At 31.8% G+C, this 22,858-nt stretch overlaps 2 protein-coding genes across 2 annotated transcripts in view; one reads left to right on the top strand and one right to left on the bottom strand.

Annotated features, from left to right (window-relative positions):
- LOC129229687 (uncharacterized) overlaps positions 1-6,134 on the top strand; it is a 28,431-nt gene extending 22,297 nt beyond the window's left edge. The window contains exons 4-5 of the mRNA XM_054864047.1: positions 4,631-4,895; positions 5,517-6,134. Coding sequence (XP_054720022.1) covers positions 4,631-4,895; positions 5,517-5,961 — 710 coding nt within the window. The 3' untranslated portion in view covers positions 5,962-6,134. The remainder of the gene's footprint in view (positions 1-4,630; positions 4,896-5,516) is intronic.
- A 1,533-nt stretch (positions 6,135-7,667) lies between these two features.
- The window catches only part of LOC129229216 (protein GPR107-like), a 49,645-nt gene continuing 34,454 nt past the window's right edge, over positions 7,668-22,858 (bottom strand). Inside the window, exons 15-16 of the mRNA XM_054863478.1 lie at positions 17,146-17,297; positions 7,668-14,343 (exon numbers count right to left, since the gene is read on the bottom strand). Coding sequence (XP_054719453.1) covers positions 14,226-14,343; positions 17,146-17,297 — 270 coding nt within the window. The 3' untranslated portion in view covers positions 7,668-14,225. The remainder of the gene's footprint in view (positions 14,344-17,145; positions 17,298-22,858) is intronic.

The following is a 22,858-nucleotide window of genomic DNA, read 5'->3' as shown; positions in this document are numbered from 1 at the left end:
AAGTCGTAACTCGAAAAGAAAATTTTTTTGTACACTCAATGTCTATCTATTCGATCTATCTTTAAATTTTCTCATCGACCTCTATTTATTTTAGTCTAACCGCCAATCCTCAATAAAAATTTAATCGAAACAGCAAAAAAAAAAAAAAAAAAGCTCTATGTTCCTTGTTGTGTAAAAAGTAGCGCTTGATAAAGTAATTAAAAAAAAACACTTTTGTTGAATTAAATGGGCTCAAATTTGTAACGTTAAATAAAGACACCAAAACGCCCGTGAGGAGGGGAGAAAGAAAGGAATAAAATCAGTATGTGAAAAAAATAGAAGCTCTACATTTAGATCACGTAACCACGACGTCATCGCAATGTAAATCGGCGATCGCAAAACTTCGACTTTGCTTTTTGTTGATCTCTATTTTAATCTAACCTCCAATCCTATTCTCTAATAAAAACAAAATCAGGCAAAAAAAAGCTCGTTTACTTAATTATTAAAACAGCACGAAAAATGTCTCTGCGGTCCTCGTAGTATGCAAGAAAATAATTTTCAAAAGAATAAAAATCTATACTGCTTTTATTGAAAAATTAAAGAAAATGTCAGGGACCAAAATGATCCCGCCCCGACGTGGTCCGTCCGATTAACCACATAGATCATTTTGCATTAGACATTCATCAATGGTTTCAATTAGTATTATCACCAACCATGAGGGAAGATTTTCATTCCTTGCAAGTTAAATTGCTTGATAAAGGTTTGGTTGATCACCTCTTTCAATGACATATTGAAAAAGGTGGTTAACTCTTTGACTGCATGTGATAGACTGACTGAGCAGTACTTAGTTATTGAATACTATTTCTTAAAATCTATATCTATTCAGTATGACGGTGGCAATTTCGATAAATATAACAGAACTGCAATTTCATTGAAAGATCCATTTACACCTGTGCACTTAACATTTTGTCTGATATCTCTCTGACCCGCTTAAAAAATATGAGCTACTTTTTGAGGAACAACTTTTAAACAGGAAGAAAGCCCAGTTGTTCATTTTATGTACCTAAATTTGAACAAACTAATTAGAAGTAAGGGAGACTATTGTACCTTGGACCACTTCTAAAACCTTTTGGTTTTCAAAAGAATGTGTGATTTTTATTGTTTTTAGTTATTAAAACTTAACTTCAAGCCTTTTTGCATAAGTAAAAAAATATTTCGGATTATATAAAAATATTTTTCTATTTTTGTATATTTTTCACAAATTTTATGTAATTTGGTCCTTGGTACATGATGCTCGTGTACCATGAGACAGACCTCCTGTACTGGCTGAACTGCATAACTTATGTTGTATTCAAGTTTATTGGACCCACTTTCATTCAACTCTCTTAAATGCCTAGTAATGGTTTACCTGCTCACTTTGAATACTTTTTCGGCCTCTCTAAAAGTTTTTTTTTTTTTTTTTGTCAGGATCATTTCTTTTTACTGCTTCAATAGCATTTCGCAATGCCTGAACATCTACAAGATCCCTCTTGATTCCAGTTTTACTTCGAGGCATGATGAAATCCTACCTAAAAAAAAATCACTGCAACCTTTTGTACCTTGATCCAGTGGTTCAAGGTATAAGATGGAGCTTGGTTTCAAGGTACACGAGGGTGCATGTTTATACAAAAGTGGCTACCCTAATCTAACAGCTACGTAAAAACTAAAGACTAAATGTTGAATACACTTACCGAGAGATAGGCAATAGATATAATGGTCAATCAATTGGGTAACACTAGTCTTTAAAAGTCCAATTTCATTTAAGTAACACTGGAATTATTTACTTTTGTTTGCACAAACCACAAAACAATCACTGTCCACGTAAAAGCTGGAATCTCAACTAACAACTCACTCTGGCAGGTGGAGAGACTGTCATGGCTGACATAGTTCCGTGATTCCTCGCTAAGTAAAAGCACTAGCTGATTAGAGTGCATGGCGCAAGGTACATTATGGTCAAGGTACAACAGTCCCTATATTTTACAAGTCCATGAAATTTAAAGAGATGGAGACAAAAAAGTCCGTTATAAAATGTTTACTTTTGTACTTTTAAAAGTCAAGTTCATTAGAAGATTTTCCTTTAAATTGCCTGTTTAAATTAGAGTCCAACCCAGATTCAAATCGTAAGATAAAAGAATTAAAGAGTGAATGCATTCTCTTGTAGCTTTCAAGATTAATTTGAAGCGTTTGATCATCCACTATGAAAATCAAGCTTATAAATAACATTTAAGTCATCAAAACTTGCTATTTGTTGTCCTAAAATTTTACCAAAATTGTGTTCTAAAATTTTTGAAATCACCACTCCGACCGCGGCAAATGTAACCCTGGAAGAAAAAAAAAAAAAAAAAAAAAAAGCGAAAGAATGCTTCGAAAAGAAAGAAGAATAACATATCCGGAGGGATCAGCAGACAGCAGTACTTCGGTGAAGCGAAAGCTCATATCTTTGCTCTGTATTTAAAAAATTATAAAAAAAAAAACTTTTGCATATTTTTAGAACTTCTTTTTTTCTGAAGAGGACGAAAATGTTTTGACTATTACATAGTAAAATTTCAGAAAAGAAGCTTTTATACTTTTCGCGGTATGAGTTTAGAAAAAAAATTAAAACCCGGAAAAAAATACAAAAAAAAAAAAAAATGGTTTTTTTTTCAAAAATTCATAAAAAATACACAAATCACTATCTTCGAAATTTTTTTGCTCATCATACTTAAAATTAAATTTCCGACAATAAAGTTCAAAATATCAAAAATCGAGGCCCGGGGTGCACATCGTCGGCGAAAACTGCACCTGTATACCAAATTTCATCTTTCTAGGCCTTAACGTTTTCTTGGGAAGCGCACCACACTCACACACAAACATCTTATTTTATTATATGTATAGATTTAATTGTGCCCCCCCCCCCACACACACAAAGACATTTTGCTATTCATTCGATTCCGGTTAATCGAACCACTTCAGGTCGTTGTGATGGAGCATTTTGGTACTAAAAATATGCTTATTTCCTTTTACAAAAAAGGAAGTATTGTATTCGCAAAAAAAAATTTCACTCAAAAATCGACCTTAATTTCCATTTTACTCACTCTCGAATGAATGTTGAGTTTTTTTTTTTTTTCGACTCGACCACACGTGGATAAGTGCCTACGAACGTATAGACACGCGAAATATAAATTTTGACGATTCCCGAGTTAATTACAACGAGTTTTCTCATGGCGTCTGTATGTACGTATGTATGTCGCATAACGCAAGAACGGTATGTCCTAGAAAGTTGAAATTTGGTACGTAGATTCTTAGTGGGGTCTAGTTGTGCACCTCCCCTTTTGGTTGCATTCGGGTGTTTCTAAAGGGGTCTTTTGCCCCTTTTTGGGTGGAAATCATTGTTAATTTCGATGTAAACTCAAGTGGTGTTATAATTTGGCGGACACTTGGCGATATATCGCCAGTCTTTTGGTCGCCAAGTTTTTTCGCTAATGTGGCGATTTCTTTTTTAAATCTGATTTCAAATGACCACTGTTGGTGATAATTAGAGAGTAAACTATTGAATCACATTAAAATTGCCAGTAATGGGGAAATTACATTAAATTGGAGTAAAAGGAAGTCATTTGATGCACACATCAGTTCGTTTTTCAACAAAGGCAGTATTTTTTTCTCTTTTGCAAATGCTATTTTTTACTTGCTATGGGGGAACACAGAGACAGCATTTTTTGTGCTATTTTAATTAAATAAACGCGTTTTTTTTTTTAAATATACGGTTTTATTTTTGTTAAGAGGTTAGATTTAAATAAATCGAGATATATAAATACAGCGATAGATATACTTGGATCGATACAGAAAGAGATAGACATATTGATAGATGCTTCGTCCAATTTATACAAGCAGCCGCCGAAAGCGGCAATCTTGGAGTAAAAAAGTAACTAGCATTAAAAAACAAGCTTGTCTGAAAAAAAGCTAGTGTGAAAATTATTAGTCTGCTAAAACATATTGTTTCACGGCTTCTGACTTAGTGGCAGAACGAAAGGCAGAGTACATATTAAGCAACTTAAGTATTAATCGTTTTTTAAGTGTCTGTTTCAATAAGCTTTTCTTTTTTTTCTAGCACAACCAGTTTTCTCTATGTCACGTCATTTTTTTTTTCCATTTAGTTATTATTGTTTAGAAAACTAACATTCAGGCTTAGAATCTGTTGTTTCCTTTCGACTGCCAACATTTCCGTGTTCAAGGAATCGCTTGAGTAAGCTTTCCCCTTATTTCCCCCGACAGTGCCATCCAACAGACATTTTGGAATCATTTTTTTTTCCCTACACCTAACAAATTTCCATGGCCTCACGATTGTTATGGGGGAAAATATCTAGTCACTTTGACCAGTAGATTTTAAATGAGACCATTTTGAAAACTTAACTTTAATTAAATTACCCTATACAGTAAAACCTGTGAAGTTGACCACCCTTGTAAGTTGACCACCTACCTAAGTTGACTGCTTTTTTTCAGGCACAGGATTAGCCCTTATATAAATCAACCTTTGTAAGTTGACCACTAAAGTAGAGCACCTCAAGTGGTCAACTTACACAGGTTTCACTGTATTAGACACGCTACATTTCATGCAGCGTTTAACCTTTTCCAGTGACTGGAGAGATCATAGCATCCATTCTGACGTTGATGTCAATGCTGGCTGCCGTCCGAAGAAAAGATGACGGGATACTGACCGGAGCTCTATCCATCATTGGTTGGACGAGCATCGCCATTTCCCGAGCTGTGGCCATTTCTCTGGGCACCACTGTGGTGCATGGATGGATGGCATTGGCCCTACTTCTGCACGGAATAATGGTAGCTTTTTGGGTGACAGCAATTGCCGTCGAGACACACGTCAAAGCTGCCGAGACAGTTAGGTATGGAGAACTACGGAGCATGTTCAAATGAAGCAAATCCAAATTGAATTGTTTAAAAAAATAGGGTAGACCGACCAGTGAATGAAATATTTTCTAGGAGAAATTCGGTTTCACAACATTTTTCTTAGATTAAATATCGGTAGTAACTTCCGTACATTGCTACAAAGAAAACGACTAGAAATATGGCTGTGTTTGTCCCCTGGTTGGGGGTGCTCATTCATTGGGTTGGGCAACTTTTTTTTTTTCATTCCCCCTCCCCCCCTCAAAAAAATATCATGATACAAAACCATAAAAGTTTTCCCAAATTTTTGAAATCAATCGTATGCAGCATCTAAAATGTTTTACTGCCATGTACCAAATGAGAAAATTTTTAACGATGCCATGAATTTCTGATTATGAAATTGCGCTTAAGTGTTCATTAACTGGTCGATCTGCCCTATAAATCTTTTTCTCTTTTAATTCTTAGAATTCGATGCCTCAAATTTGCTGGATGTTGAATGCAGACCTGGATTACTGTCACTTTAATTCTGATATTCATTTTAACAAATCGTTTATACAAAAACTATTTCCAAGCGAGTTTTTAAAGTACGGAAAAATAATTATGGCTTTTCGTATTTACAGATTTACCAAGAAAAGACGCCTGGCCCTCTTCTTCCTCATCTTTGCCGTATTCGGATTGCCTTCGCTCACTTACTGGCCAATCATGTTCGAGCTGAAGAAACACAAGCGTCCTCTGATATTCCTATTCATTCTTTTCTTAGAAAACATTCTATTTGTGGCGTTATGGCTCGTGTTGAAAGACAATACCGTTTGGGGCAGTCATGATTATGTCTGCATGACTGTGACAGCGGTGTTCTTCTTGCTGGGAGCTCTCTTCATACTATTTTACATCTGCTGCAAGCCGAAGTACACGGACCAAGTCGTTTACCATGACATGAAAGTGCGAAATGCGGACTCTTTTGGCATGTACTTTGAGTTTTGTGATGTTGCTTTCAAGCTGTCAAGGAAGCAGGACGTCGAGATGAGGTTGAAAGAAATCCGAGAGCAGAGGGGTGATAATGGTTGAATTCATAGATTTTTTAGGACTGTTTATACTTCAGAGATTTTAAATAAAATGTTTTCATTTAAAACATTATAATGTAATACGTCTACTTCAAGTACTTCAGTGGCTTCTTTGATTAACTGAAGCTACAAAGGAGAAAAATGAGACGCAGTTTTTATAATCAATATGTGAGGATGAAATGATTTTAAGGCGGTTACGTGTAACTAATTGATCAGAAAAGAACAAAATATATTGATCTTTTACATGTCAATAACAGACTAACGAATTTACAATCATTGCTCAAGCGACATTGGCTCAAAATATGGAGTGAAAAAAGATATTCATCGGGGCCAAAGCTTTTTATACGTTAAATCGGGGTTATTTGCAAAATCGGGGTGTGAAAAAAGATTAAAAAAACTGCACTTACCTTATCTAAAACCCCTAATAAGCAACTGTGCAAAAATATGCATAATTAAGAAATTATACACTTTTTATTCATCATTTCACGACTTATTACATATTAGTTTAATTTGAAATTTTAAACTACTGAGTAATTGATGTTTGACAACTTCCTTGATACTTGACTCGAAACAGTTCTCTTCCGACTTTATGAAGAGAAGAAAATACTGCATAATTTTCAGCGTGCTGAATTAGATATATTTTTAGTTTCCAGCCCATGTAAAGCATTTGAAAAATAACAGTCTTAATGAGAGTTTCATTATCACTTATTTGCATCAAAATCAATATTCGTTGGTTGCCCTCACAACCATCAAAAATTTCTGATTCCAAGAAAAGTCTTTTTCTATTTCGGACAATATATGGATATTACATTTAAAACCATCCAATACATCCTAACTCAAATTAACAAAAAAAAAAAAATTTTTTTTGGCTGTTAAAATAATTCGTTAATTTGGTGTTTATTGTCCGGTAAATAGGGGGTCTTTGTCTTCTTTTAGTCGGCTATAGAGAAAAATTAGTTAAATCGCGAAATTCGTGAAATAGAGGTTCGTTAAATCGGGGTCCGACTGTACTTGAAAGTTTTTAAAATGTTTTCAAATTTTATAAGATAAATATTCAGATAACATTTAACAATTTGAAGGGAAATGCACTTTGCTCCCAATACAAATAAATTTACAGAGGGGTGGGGGAGAAGATACAGAAGATCAAATGGCATATTTCTTGTGTTGAAAATAAGATTACATGCAGTGTTTTTTTTTTTTTTTTTTTGTAAAATATTTACTTATAAAGATTTTTATGCTGTATCAATTTTTGTGAATTAAAAAAAAAAAAGTGTAAAAGAGTTTAAAATGTATCGATAGTGCCTTCCCCCCTCTTAAAAAGATTTTAAAATTTTATAAATTATTCCCTGACATATAAGTACATTGGTTTGAAATGAAATTAAATAATAAAAATCTGTATACAACCTGAAAGAAATTAGGAGGAAATGAAAAATCCAGATACTTAGTGCCTCAAAATTTCTACTTTGGCGTCTGTCCGTAAATGATATCACTTTTTTTTCATCATTTTTGATCTCTCTCTCCCTTTTATCATGAAGTGTCACACTTCTCCCCTCCCCCTTTGTCACATGTCAGGCTATTTTACATAATATTCTTATGAAAAAAATGTGATTGTACACTTATTGTTACCTAATCCCCCCTCTTAAAATGTGACATCATAGGCGTCAGCACCTTTTGTCTTAAAATATTTGGAACGGCTAAAAACTTCCAAAAACACATTGCCAAAGACTAATAATATTCCCACTTAGTCAGCAACATTCTGAAAGAAAAAACAAAATAGTTTTTCATGGACAAAATATTTTTGAATGCATCTCAGGTTAAAATAAGTTGAAACATAGCATTATATTAAATTTGTTTTAATGTTTTATTACAGAAAATTACACAACCAGAATATTATTATTTTTTTATTAGACACAAAAAGTAACTAGAAAAGAAAAATTCTGCACATTAATATACTAAGTTGACTAGGAACTTATAACAAATAAAAAATATACTGTAATGAGTATTGGAAATAAAAAATTAAGAACAATGCTTCATTTATAAAATTTTTCAAAATTATAAAAATTTTCGCTTTGGAAAAAAGTCCCTATTACAGTTTAAAAAATTATTTTGTATAAAGCAATACATAAATCATAGAAAAATAAAACTGAATCAAATGAAACAAACTGTTCAGCTGAAGAAACATTTGAAAGGCTCTGTTTTACAATGCCTTTTAAAAATAGTTGAATTTAAAAGAAAAAAAAAAGGGGGGGGGAGAGTGGGGGCTTTTGACGACAGTAAGAAGCAATACGATGTCACTGACATCGGTACAAAATGGCTATTTTCATTTAAGGCAGTAGATAGAAAGAAGAAAACCGTAGCATTTGACACACAACAAGATATCTTTCACCTGCTATAATCTATATCTTCCTGGTTCTATAACTGTCAAAGCATTTACTACTATGCAAAACAATTGTGGCTCATTTAAATTTTTAGCTGAATTCGAAAATATCTAAAGTTGAGTACTGGTTATAAAATGCTCTCCGGTGGACTAAGTTCAGAATCCAACACAAAGAAAGAGTAAAAAATAACCTATATTTACAATCTTAATCAGATTGCATTTAGTTTAGCAATTAGAGAAAATATTTATATAGTTATTCATTCAAAAATAAATTGGCTTTAATTGAAGTGTTGTCATTAGTTTATAAAAATTACCATTAAACACAGTCACATGAGCTGAAGTCAATTGAAATGAGAAGTTCATTTTTAAAAATGCAAAATATCCGATTATAATAAATAAAATTGAAATTATTATAAAACAGCCATTAGGTATAAAGTTCGGATGTTTTTCAAGAAGAGAAAAAACAATTGAAATGTTTTATTTGTTATGCGGGGGAAAAAATTAACGTATTCGTAAGGAAATGTGTTTATTTACATAACGAATCTTATAGCACAGAAAAAGTTTCACAAACATTTGTTGTAAATACCCTTTAATGTATTTATTTACTTTTGTTTCCTTCAAAAAATGTATAACTCAGCAATCACCGATACTTTTGTGTAAATTAAATATTTTTTTTGCTAGTTAGAGGTAGAAAATGATTAAGCATCAAAGAAAAGGGGGATGTTTATTATTTATTGTTAACTTTTTGAGGTATGGTGGCTTTGTTTTTGAAGCCATCAACTTTTTTCCTTCAGCAATTGGCTTTAACAATTTGCTGGAGGAGGGGTTATCCTCAAATGAAGCTGTGTCTCAAAGGGTCAAACAAAATTTCATTTCTAGATTTTACGCAATATACAAGCCGAGTTTTTATTACAAAGCATACTTTATATTAACATTTAAATTTACATGTACAGCAGCAATTGAAAGAAGAGATCAGGGTTAGAATGAAATTACCAACTGTATGTAAAAAATAAACCTGATCAGATCAACACCTAACCAGCAGAATGAAATTCATGTATAACATTTTTATATACAAATCACGAGGGTTGGGAACAATCTGAGCAACAAAAAAAACACTCAATATAAAATCATTACAGAGAAATCCCGTTACAACGAATACCAATACAACGAAATATCAGTTTTAACAAAGTGAATTTTCAGTCCTGATTTAATTTCCATTGCATTGGTTGAGTACTATAAATTCTTGTTACAACAAACACAATTCCAAGTTCCTTGAAGTATGTTGCAAGGGGATTTCATTTGTAGTATCAAATTCAAAAATAGAACATGATTTACAAAAAACGTAGATGATGAAATCAAATGTAGTAATTCATTTAGTTTATTACTTATTCCACTCGATCCGCATCTAATCCGATGTTTGCCTTTTCATCTCATTGGTGGTTAGACTATACTGTTTGACCATCGATTACATGGAAAGGCTAATATCCGGTTTATAGGAGGAAATGAACGTATTTATTATTTTATAGGGGTGTTAGTTGGTTTGTTACAGATGTGCACTTTTATCTCTCTATTATTTAACCCCAGTTTTGTAAAAATGAAAATTTGCTCTCTCCAGGGTTCGTACGCTCCTTTAAAACTCCTCCAATACTCCTTCATTTAGGAAATTTTTTTGAAGGGCCCTTCAAACTCCTTCATTTTGGTTTGAACTCCTTCAAAACTCCTTCTTTCTTAGTTCAAGACATAATCTTCCTCTATGACAGTAGCTTGAAATACTTCGGTTGACAACTTAACTTTGTCACAAGGGTAAAGGTATAAGGGTGATTTAAATGTAGTAATTTCGTATATATATATTTTTTTTTTCATAAAGATGTGATTTACAAATTAATCATAGAAGTTATAAAAGTTCAAGATTAAAATATTTTAGATGACTAAGTCATTTCATAAATGAAGTAAACCTACTTAAATGGTGCTTGGCTATTTTTTCAAGTTTTATGGTTATTTCTTTTCCCTCCACCCCACTCTCAGCTGCAAAAGTCAGTTTGTCTAACTGTCATTTAAATATTTGAAAATACATAAGCAGATGTACTATATTAAGTGATTGTGTTAAAAAAAACAATTGTTTAGCAAATCACCGTTATGATATGAGTCATCCACAAGTGATATTATGCCTTGAAGGGGAGACGGGTTCATGAAAGTGTGACAAGGGGAAGAGAGAGAGTGACAAAAAGTAACATCACGCAGTTATTATAACAATATGTTTTTGAAAAATATGACACGTGATAAGAGGAGGAGTAAGAAAAAAGTGTGACATTATTTAAGGACACAGCCCATTAGTACTCCTTCAAAATCTCATTTTACTCCTTCAAAACTCCTCCAAAACTCCTTCATTTTATTTCTGAAATTGAGTACGAACCCTGTTTCTCTCAGCGACATTTTTTTAAGCTTAAGTATATTCGATTTATATTCTCAAGGCAAAAATTAATTGATTTATTTCTTCACAACTAAGTTTTGAGCTTACGATTTTGCTTTTACGTTCCTGAACGAAATGAAAATATTTTATTTTCTTTTTTTGTTTCCCTTTACTTTATTTTAGAGAATGCAATAAATGAGTAAGGCACTAGTGACATTATAAAACGCCTGCATCAAAATCCCATTGTTATTTTCCCGTCTCCCCTGCTAGATTAATTCAGATGGAATAGTCTTAACTTGGCAGATTGCCAAATTACATACAATCCGCGGTCAAACAGTAGGCTTCCATTGAATTTTTTTTCTAAATCATGCTGCACAGCATCATCTACCAGAGCTACTAGTGCTATCTCTTGTCCCAAAATCAATGAGAGTTTCTTCCACTATTTGTACTAGTTATCTCCAAATTTTAAATTTTGACTTAGCTTTAATTCTCTTTTCTAGAAGCATCATACTGAATGAAAATGTGGCACATCACATACTCATGATTACGTGATTGCTGAACAAATAAGATGGTGTCAAACAGTACCGGATCTAGGGGCGAGCAAGCACTTGCCCAGGCTGCAACTTTTGAAGGGCAGCAAACTAACCCTATTTTTGTAATTTTTCCCTTGAAACTGGATATTAAACCTCGAAGGAACATGGGTAAAGGCAGTGGTTTCAAGATTTTGCCCCGCTCAGAAAAATCACAGATCTGGCCCTGGGGTCAATGCACAAAAGCCTGAAGCCTTAAAAATAATAGTGACTCGTATTCTTATTCCTATGCATAAAAGAAAACCGTATTCATCAAGTTTTTCAAAGTTCAATATAACTGTGGAATTTAAGGTACATTTATACCTTTTTTTCAAACAATTAACTAGTACTTCTCTTTCCTAATTTTTTATTTTATTTATTAATCATTGGATCACAGTAAAACAACAGGGAAGATTTCTATCTATGATGAAAAACTAATTACGTAAGACAAAATTAATAAGATTTTTTTTCTCAAACAATAATGAGATGCAAAACTTCAAAATATTTATGCGTTAAAAAATATATTTTGTAAATTTTTAAAATAACTCAAATAAAAATACGAGTAAACTGATTTTAATATTTTCTCACAAATGTCTTTTAAAAAAATACAATACTTATTTTTGTGATAAAACCTAATCTTCTTGAACTGTGACAAGAAGATTTTAAATTAATTGAAAATTTACTGCTAATTATTTTCAGAACATTCAGGGTCATTTTAAGAATAATTAAAACCTGAAGTTTTAAATTATTTCATGTTTTATATGAAAAACAATGAAATGCACGATTTTACATTACACATACTCCAAACAATTATTAAAGATTAGCTCTAAAAAATCTAATTTTGGGACTTTATATGGTAACATTGACTATCAAGCCGCCATTTAGTAAATACATATATATACAATTCCTAAACATCTAGCTTATTTGCATTTTATGAATTGCATCACATTTTAATTACATTTTTCTTTACATGTGTACAAACATTTTGAGTTTACAGAAAATTACAATATTTAGAACTTTATATAGTTGGACCCAAGGATGGATCCAGCTTTTGGTTTTGGAGAGGGGCTTTTCTGTTAGGGGGGGGGGGTCATAAGTGTCATTTTTGAGCGAAAATGGGGGGCTAGGGGTGAATTTTTAGAAACAGAAGTCCCCAAAACACAGTTCTATACTATCTTTGGTCTTTTGGGTCATGCCCCCCCCCACCCCTCTGGACCTGCACCTGGTTGGACCTTGTAATGTAAGCTAGGGTAATGTAAAAGATTAGATAGTCATGACTCCCCGCTGGTAACATTGACCTGGTTAGACCTTCGTAATATAAACTAGGATAATGTAAAATATTAGATTGTTAGAGTTAATATTCATTCCCCTAAAAGTATCCTATCAGCCCTTATATAAAAATGTCATTCTTAATTTATTTCATTTTTTTTTTTTCAATTCATTCAACATTTGGTTAGAAGTAATGCAATTTTGCCAATTTAAAAAAATCACTTTTTTTAGGGAGGGAATAATAACAAAAAAGATAGCTACAGGTTAAGTACATCTGAGCTTCTAATCCACCATAGCCTAACAACTTTCTAAAGCAGTAGTTCTCTGTAGGAAAGAAATGATGACAACTTTCTCGTTTATTGTGTGGATTTGAGAATAGATTGAAACAGTGACTGCACACTTTTTATAACCACAGTAAAAATTATTCAAAAGTGTGTTGCACATAACAAGGTGCATGATCGCATGTTTTTTAATTCCTAACACATTAATTAACAGCTTTAAATTTTCTATCCACAGTTCAAAACACAGAAAATTGAGTATTATGAGCTAATTCACATTTTGAGTTTTGATTTCTATAATTAAAGTTTTAAAATTATTTTCGAACCTATTTTGCCTTTATTAAAAGGATTCCAGTTGCTTACATTAAATAAATTGCTTCCTGAAAATGTCTTTAACAAAGGAAAAATTTGTATTTTAGAACTCACAGAGTTGTATTTGACAGCTTTAATTTAATTTAATGTCTGAGTTACATGTCTATGATATGATAACATTTAGCAATTCATATATTTTGTTAACTAAGCTGTCTTAACAAATAACAGAATAAGGGGAGGGTGGTGTATGGTGATTGATTGTTTGAAGAAAACAAATTGGAAAAGAAACACAAGCAAAATAATCAACTTTTGCATGCATTCAAACAATGAGCAATTTTTTAATTAGAAGTTATCTTTAAAAACTCAATGTCTATCTATAAAAGTTCACACATAATTTGAAATTAAAAAGTAAATAAAGTAAATCCTACATTTTTTTAAGGTAAAACTTAAAATAATTCTTTTTTTCTTTTCGGTCAAAGATACTAACTTATAGTGGGCATGTAGTATAATAAAATTGTACTACATTTCATTTTAGAGACACGGGAATAAAGAAAATTAATACAGAATTGCAAATAATACCAAACTCTTGTTCATCTTTAATATAAAATTCAGCTGTGAAAGCTGTTGTTTTGGTTGAATGTGAAACTGAATTATACAAGAATAGAGACAGTCACAACACAGATCTTTGCACATAGAACAAACATTAAACAGAAAATTCAAAAACTGAGATCAAGAACAATTTTTGATAGTTAATGCTATAAATTACTATGGATTGGTATTAAAGTGTACACTACATGAAATAAAAATTGCGTACTTTGCAATAGTACGGTTGGTAGCAAGTTCAGGCATTTAGTCTGCAGACATTGGCTCAATTCTTAAAATACTCAGATTTTAATTGCATCCACAATCAAAATATAAAATCATACTTAAAATGTTCAAGTCAATGTAATGACTGTAATATCACACAAGAGCAAAAATACAATACACAAAACACCAAATCAATAATGAATTGGAAATAATTTATCATTTTCAATGCATAGCAGACTTAATCCTTCAATCGTATTCATGGCTACTTTCCCTTTTTGTTGCAGTTCCTTCCTCTTGTTGTCCACCTATTTCTCTGGCTCTGACAGTTTTCGAAACATTTTCAGTCAGTCCAGTCTGTGTGAGGCTAAAATGTGAACCATAAAAAATCATGAAAAACTGCAATGAAGCTAATTGAGTTACTTTGTTCAGAATTTTTTCTACAGTTTGAATAGAACTGTGTTATTCAACTTAAAAAGAAAGAAAGACAAAAAAAAAAAAAAAAAAAAAAGTTTCTAATCATTTCTTTTTCTAATTAAGTAAAAAAAAAAGATTCAAACAGAATGACAATTTTGTGATAGTTAATTTGAGTTATTGAATGTTTACCATATTACATTTATATTCATGATTAAAAATTGTTTTTATTTTTTTCAAAGTTGCAACAAAATAAACTTTTAGAATCATTGTTTCATTTTATGTTGTTTAAATTGCCATTTCATCAAAATTAGAATAATGTTTTTAAAGGCTCAATTGTCCTCTCTAATATCAGTCCTCTGTTAAACTCAGTATATCACAAAATTATCAAAATATTTTGTACCCTTTACTTATTTACAGACAAAACCTTGATACTTGACAATACACAATAGAGAATCAATAAAAATATGATTAATTGGTGGTAACTACTAAAACTGATAAAATAATTCTAAAGTGTGGGACTTGATTTGCACTATTTTCACAAGAATGACCCATTTGTAGAACTTTTTAAAAAAGTTAAAACCACTTTTGGTCTATTTGGTGCTGAATCAAGTTTTCTGTTATGTATATATTTAAACATATATTATAATTATTTTCAGTCTATCTATGAAAATTCTTTTGCCAAAAAGTTTAAATTATCAAAAAAGTATTGCTTTAAATGTTAATTTTACTAAATAAAATAAGAAAAAAGTTTTAAATTTCTTGAGTCAGCAAATTTTTAACTGCAAAAACTCTATTAATATTGAGAGCTTAAAGAATATCTTTTGTGATTAGAATGACTAGAAAGTAGCATTAGCATTCATGTAGCAAATGTTTAAAAAAAAACAAAAAGTCCTTTTCAGTATTTTTATTGAAATTTCGCCCCTTTGATGCACGTGCATGTTGAAAATATTTAACATGAAAAACACACAAAGAAAACCAACAAATGTTTTAGACACAACATTACAATCAGAAACTTGCAAAGTACAAAGACGCCCCTTACACCAAGTAATGAGCTTTAGGATGAAAGTCATTTGAAGAGAAAAGGAGATACAATTCAGACTGACAGAAGATTCTAACAAATCATAGAAGGAGAAGCTATATTATTTCAATGCAATAGTTTGAGGATTACTTTCTCCCCCCTTCCCCAATACAAAACGAAAAATCAAATGGTTCAGAGAGCTAACCTTTTAAACATGATGATAAAAAAAGCCAACTAGAGACAGATTAAAATCAACAGAAAAAAAAAAGAGAAAGAAAATGAGATGACCCTTAAGCAAGAAGTAAGTACAGTAACTGCCCCTTAAAAAATTACTGGATTATAAAATCAAGCTTTAGCAGAGTATACTAAAGTACATTAGAAACTGATTTAGATAGTTATAAATTAAAAATTGCAACATATGTCATTAATTTTAAACTTATGACGCACCAAAAAGTGGGGGAATCAGGCTTGGAACCTTAGAAGATGAGGAAGTCTCAGTGCTAAATTTGCCCCTTTCAATAGATGTCAGAATAGCACTTTATGTTATACCATACCTGCCCACCTGTGAGGAAAAAAAATCTGGACTTTTTTTTTATACAGAAGATTTTAACACAAAATGAAATCAAACAGGACACCTACCCTCTTTGCAATTAACAATATGAAATTAGTTATAAATATTTCATATTAATTGAACTTACTTTTGTTTAGTAAAAATTACTCGTGTTGCTTTCTTTAAAAGTTTGGAAACAACATTTACTTGTCTTAAAAAAAGAATGAAGCAAACACAGTACGAACTGAGCTAACGAGAAGATGATAAACGGCGCTGGCGCCAAAATCGTGCACCTAGTTGCCCGTCCTGATGCTCACTTCGATTGGATCCCGATGAAGTCATGTGCTGTATCACTAAGTGATGTCATAATCTTGCCTCCCGTCTTCTCATGCGATTCTCCTACGGCAATCTCTCCTTGGCTACTTGGCCTAAAACGCAGTGCCGCATTCCGCAAAAGTATTGTTAGCGGCAAAATTGGTGAGATACAATTTTTTCCCTACAAAACGAGAAAAATCTGGAAGATTTTGCTCGTAACCGGAAAAACGGAAAAAGACATGAACTTTCCAGGAATTCCGGAAAGTTGGCAGGTATGTTATACGATGGGGCTTTATGAGCAAAGAGGAGAATAATGTTGGAAGAAACAAAAAATTTTATCAACTTTCAAATGATATTGAATATTTGCTCACAAATTCTGTTTATCAGACAACAATACACCAATATTTTAATACCCATGTGAAAACCAAAAAAATTACCTCAAGTACACTTAAAATGTCAACTCTATGAGCATTTAAAATAAAAGTAAATAAAGTAATTAATTTCTTCTTTAGAGTATTAAAACTTCAAAACAATTTTTTCTTTTAGTGTTGGCATACTGGTTTATATAATCAATCGCTTTGTAAAATCAAATATCCTCAGAATGAATGTGATTTCAATAAGCGGCGTGCACTGTATTACAAGTTTTGCTCCATGAGAAACACTGTGACAAACTTGGAACGTACTAAACATGATAGTACACCAAAATCATTGCTTTTCTCTAACTCAATTTTTAAACATAGGTAAATGTTGAACGCTTATACAACACTGCTTTAAGCAGTTAAGGACAAAAGATAAATCTATTGAATGATCTTTGTAAAAAATAGTTACTAAATACACACAAATTTAATACAAAAAAAAAATATTCTTACACTTCGTCCATTTCCACATCTTCTTGCGACAATCGAAAGTAAGGGTTAGCAGAGGTTGGTTGAAAGTTGATGCCAGTTACAATGAAAAATGTAAAGGTAGCAACTTCACGGAATGCTTCATCAAGCCATTCGTATTGAAAAGGCACAGTAATCTTGATAATGATTAAACACAAATTAATCATATTTGAAGATGAAAGTGAAAGCAAAGCTGAAAAGCTTACGTAAAATTTGTCAACCATGTTTACTTAAATATATTAAATCAAAAACATAATACAGCACAGTCACCTAAGGTCATAACAACATCAATTGTTAAGGAAAATTTGTTACATTAAAACTGAGATTATCTTGTCACCCTTTGAGGGGATATTCCCCTCCCTTCTATATAAGTAAGTTTTTTGCGTGAGTAACAGTTTAGTTGTGAAGGGAGTCACATTCTGCAGGGTTGGCCGGATTGGACCCAATGGGTTTTTTTTGAAAAAACCCATTTAAAAAAACCCATTATTTAGCCCACTTTTGGGTTTTTTAAAATTTTCTGAGAACTTTTTTTTTTAAAATAATTAATTTAAATACTTTTACAATTTAAACTTTTTTTATTTCTTCTTCACAATAGGCAATTGGACATAAAAAATGAATTTTGAACTTTAGTAGTATTTCTTAACTCTTAAGGGCATTTAAAAATGCTTCAAAGATTTTAAATAAATATATTCAACTTTTTCCTTCAACTGGTCAATAAGGAACTCAAATTATCTTGACTAAGTCCTGTCACGTCAGATTTTCTCGGTATTTGCAGATTGTACAAAGGATACTACTTTAGCTAAAAGGCTCTCATGTGAATTATTTTCTGCAAACCAACACGTCGCAAAACTCGAATAAACAAGGTATATTTTTTATAAATTAACAGGTTTTACAAATGGTCGGACAGAAAACGGAATAGGATGTACAGTATTTACATTATCTTACGAAAAAGTTTAATATTTCTTACTCTGTACACAGAAATAGAAAAACAGGCAACATAAAATTCAAAGAAATGTCTTAATTAAGCTGGAATTCAGTAAAAAGGGATTTAAACTACTTGAGGTTCTACAGTAGTTTTGCATAACAAAATGAAATACAATAAAGTAAAATACAAGAAAAAAAAATGTCGCAATAAAAAACGAACAAATAAACAATAGTTTTTATCACTCAAGAAGTAACTTTGCCTTAACTGTTGGTAATCATGGAAACTAAAAAAATTTGAAACTTCACCATTCTTGAATTTAGTTGTCTTTTATACCCTTCTTCAGAAAACGCTGAATTTTCCAGCTTTTTTTTATCAAGACAATTTTTGTGCTTTGTCCATATACCTCCATATACAATATGCTACGAGTACCCCACCTTTCCCCTAAAAAAAGACAAAAAAAACCCCACATTTCTTTTAAAAAACCCAGCTTTAGTTGGGTTTTTTTGGGTTTTATTTAAAAAAACCCAAAAAACCCTGGGTCCATGGGCTTTTTTAAAAAAACCCGGGTTTTTGCCAACCCTGCAATTCTGGCATGAACAAAGCAATTTGCCACATTATTTTTGCCTTATTTTAAGACTTTATCAATATTAAAATTTTATATCTTGTATTGTTTTTACTGGAACCACCAGTGAAGCTATGATTTTTTTTTTTTTTGAAGTGAAACACCTAACGGAAGAGCATTTAAATTTTGATCCACAAGCTTTTTGAGTGATGGAAGTGATGTAGGTGTCTTTTAATTTTTGCTGACAACAATGAAAAATAAAAGTGATTACAAAGTTAGTTTTGTTAATAAATAAAACATATAAATTGCAAGGCTCAACTTAAGCAAGCATATAATTCAAGGCAAGTCATCAGTTTAAAGTGTAATCCATGTTGTTAATCAATTAAACATATTAATTGCAGGGCTGTACTTAAGCAACCGTGTAATTCAAGTCAAGTCATCAGTTTAAAGTGTAATCCATATTGCTTAAGTTCAGCAATAACTTGTTTATTGCATAACTTTTATTAACATTGAAGTTTCTAATATTTTCCATTGTTTTCGGTGACAAATTAAAAAGCGGATTTGAAAATTGTTAGTTTTTTTGTTGTTTGTAATCTACTTTCTTCCTGTAAACATACAACTTTGTTGTGAATAGGTCTAAGTCAGGAGCAGAAAGAACAAGAATATGGCATTAGAGAAAAAGTGCGGATGCAGCGATAGTTAAGAATGTTAAAAAAAGAGAAGAAGGAAACACAAAAACTTCACTTCTATAGATTGTCTTTATGACATTTTTTTTTTTTTAATCTTAAAAGAGGTTGAGTTAAGACACTGCAAACCATACTATAATATGATAAAGATTCCTTAATTTTACTTATATGATGTGAAAAACTTTTAAGTTGTTTTTTAAATTGAAATGCTGTTTGTTAAGTATTTAAAGCTTCTGTAGTAGTAGGTAAGGAAGCTGTCAAGGCCTGCATTTGTATACTGAACTTGTGACAGTATTTCACTTTATGATTTATCTCAAAGCCCATTATTGCTTTCCTCAGGGTTCTCGATAGAGAGCGAGTACACGAGAATCGCACGCTTTTAAAAATAAATCTCACTCGAAAAACATTTTGATGCGGGACTTTTGACATTTTATCATGTCTCTTAAACTGAATGAAAAGATGTTTGAAAAAAAAATCTCTCTCAATTTTTAAAAAACTCACCCTAATTTCAAAAGAAGGTGAGATTTTCTCACTCACATTTTTCCCTCTGATGGGAACCGTGGCTTTCCTAGTTCACCAAATGCTGTCTGCAGTTTTCTTACAATGTCAAATTTTCTTACAATGAACATGAATTCAATAAGAAATAAATGTTCAGGCTCATTTTAATTGCCATCACATTGCTTGAATTCTCCATTACAAAGAAATTCCAGTATCAATGAACAAAATTTGTGGTCCTTTAAAGCAATGTATGTTCAGGTTTCACTAAATAAATCAATTCAAGTTTAAATTTCCTTTTTAAAAAAAATTTTTTTTTTCTAATTGCAGATTAGGAAACAGTTATGGCAAACAGACCTGCAAACCTCAAGAAATAAAAAAACAGGAGATAGAGTTAAAGTTTCAAGGGAAAACTGTCAATGCAAGGTAGAGATTAAGAGATAAGTCAAATAGTTCTTGTTAACACTGCCAGAGATGGGATAAGGACAACAATTGTCAAGTAATTATGACTTTCTTTCAATTTAAGTTTGAACAATTTTACTTCAAAAAAAGAACAAGTAACATTTGAAATCACGGGGGGGGGGGGGGGGGGGGGGGAGGTGCGAAAGATAGTGTTCCTATAACTAACTTTAGTAAATTTCTCCAGGACTTTCATAAAAAGAAAATAACTTCCACTCTTGAAATTATTGACTTAACAAATGAATATTAACCAGTGAATATAATTATTCATAAAACAAAACCAATACAGTTCATATGCAGGAAATAAATACAAAAATGTTAACATACAGGAAAAGAACACACATTTCAATTTAAAAATTGTTTAACTTTTGTTTTCTTTTTAAATTCTGAAGCCTATCTCATTATAAGCCATCAATTTAGTTCTAGCTTAACCATCAAATTAGCATCAATCAGCTCTAAAGCCATCAATTTAGTTGATAGGTCAATAGAGTCTAACAAATAAATGAAATAAACATTTAAGGCTTTTAGTTTGGCAACAGTTCAAAGATTTTAAAACACTTAAGTATGATTGATTATGGACTTTAATGACTTGCTAGTTACAATACTTTTCCAAATGTTTAAAATGAGAAGGAATTTTTTTAAAAAAAATTCTCCTCATAGAGATTATATTTTGTCTAAAGATTAACACAAGAAACAAATAATTGTTTCATTTTTACAGATGCAGTATTGGTACAAAGCAAGCAGTCCTTACAGTCTGAAAAACAATTAAATAGGCAAACTTCTGGTTTAGAAACGGAAATTATATGCATCTATTAGTTTTCAGGGATGCCAGCTTTTTCAGATGTACATTAGACTCTAAATTAAGCAGAGTCACATTAAAATGAGCGGAACATGGGCATCAAATTTTTACTTTTCCCTCTCATTTAGATAGACTCGTCTTAACTGGATGTTTCCCAATTCCACATAATCCTTAGGCTATTTTGCAACCAAAATTTTCAATTTTGCAACCAGATTTTCAACTCTAGGCTCCAAATTAGATACCTAAAATACGGAATTGGATAAAACCTTTTCTTCCCTACTCACCTCGATCACAGCCTGTAACTGACATGAAATATAAAACTTCTTCAATGTAGACACTTTTTAAATGCACATTTGCATTATTTCTATTGAATGGTCTCCTTTTGGTAACATGCATGGTTGATTCTCTCTAAATAGGCCAAATTAATGTCCCAAGCCTGTATCTAATTAGTTTATCATTATTTTAAAAAGAAATTTAACAAGCATGCATAGTACAATGTTTAAAATTTATTTTGGTAGTTTTTATAATATTGATATTTATAAATTAATTAATTTTCAACTTTTAAAATTATTTTTTACAGTATTGAAGTATGAATGTATTATTTATTTTTAAATAATTTGATTTTATGTTCAAAAAGGACTATAATGTGCCATAATTATAATTTATTAAAAAAATATTAACTTAATAATCACCATTGAATGTTGTTCCTACCTTCTTAGGTCACTCCCTCACTAACTAATCAAAATTCCTTTAACTCCTACTAGAGGGCACATAAAACTAGTTGATGGAATATAAATGTTTTGGTTGCCATCACAACACATTACATCAAAGAAGAAGACTAAGAAGGGGGAAAAAAAAACTTGATTTTTAGTTTTTTTTTGTTCTAAGAGGGAAATTTTGACAGAGTGAATTGAAAGCTTTTTTACCTTATCACTACCTCATCAGTCCCCACAGAATACAGTTACATTTTAAAAACTTTTTATTTCTACTGATTTATAAGTATTTGGTATAGTTTAAGCCCACTAAACCTAATTGCTATTCAGATAACTGTAAAAAAGTAAATGGCCATTTTATTAAAATTAATCACTCCTTCACTTTATGAGCGAGTGACCAATTTAGGCTATTATGTTATGAGATTGTGATATAGTAATCACATATATTTTCATAGATTCGTGTTTTTATTTCATGTGTTCGCATTTTTTATCTAAAGGCGCCTTTTCTGAGTTTTTGGCGGCCATGTTTTCCCTTCTTCTTCCTGCGATGCGTTGTCTCCCGCCTTTTTCGCTCATTGGCCCTAGGCGTGGCCTGGTTCGGTGATGTCATTTTCCCGCGTTCCCATTCGCTGGGCTAAGTGATGCCGCGTATGAATATCTGCTTTTCGCGCGACCGCGTGGGGTTTTTGCTGGGATGTTTCTGAAAATTTCGTGGGTAGTCGAGTGTTAGCGGTGACATGTGATGCTGCTTTCTGAGGAGTGCGGACGCTAGACCTGTGAAAGGTCGTCTCACGAATTGACGATGATGGGGATTATGAATCTCGATCCATCCGTTAAACAAGTGGTGTGATGATATAATTATTGATACAAGTGATGATTAGCCCTGTCAAATACCTAAAATGAGCTATTAGTTAATAAATTCTGCTCAATATGATAGCCAAGAATCAAGATTAAAGAAAATGGCGATGTCCACGTTTTTTGTTAAGACGATGATGAATGAAAGTACATCTCAAAGTTTTTAGTTCTACCCCGGGTTTTTCTTCGTTCCAAATTGATGAT

The sequence above is a fragment of the Uloborus diversus genome, chromosome 9, assembly GCF_026930045.1.
Source record: "Uloborus diversus isolate 005 chromosome 9, Udiv.v.3.1, whole genome shotgun sequence".
NCBI lineage: Eukaryota > Metazoa > Arthropoda > Arachnida > Araneae > Uloboridae > Uloborus > Uloborus diversus.
The sequence above is the reverse complement of the archived record's forward strand: the minus strand, read 5'-3'. Positions and strand labels throughout refer to the sequence as shown.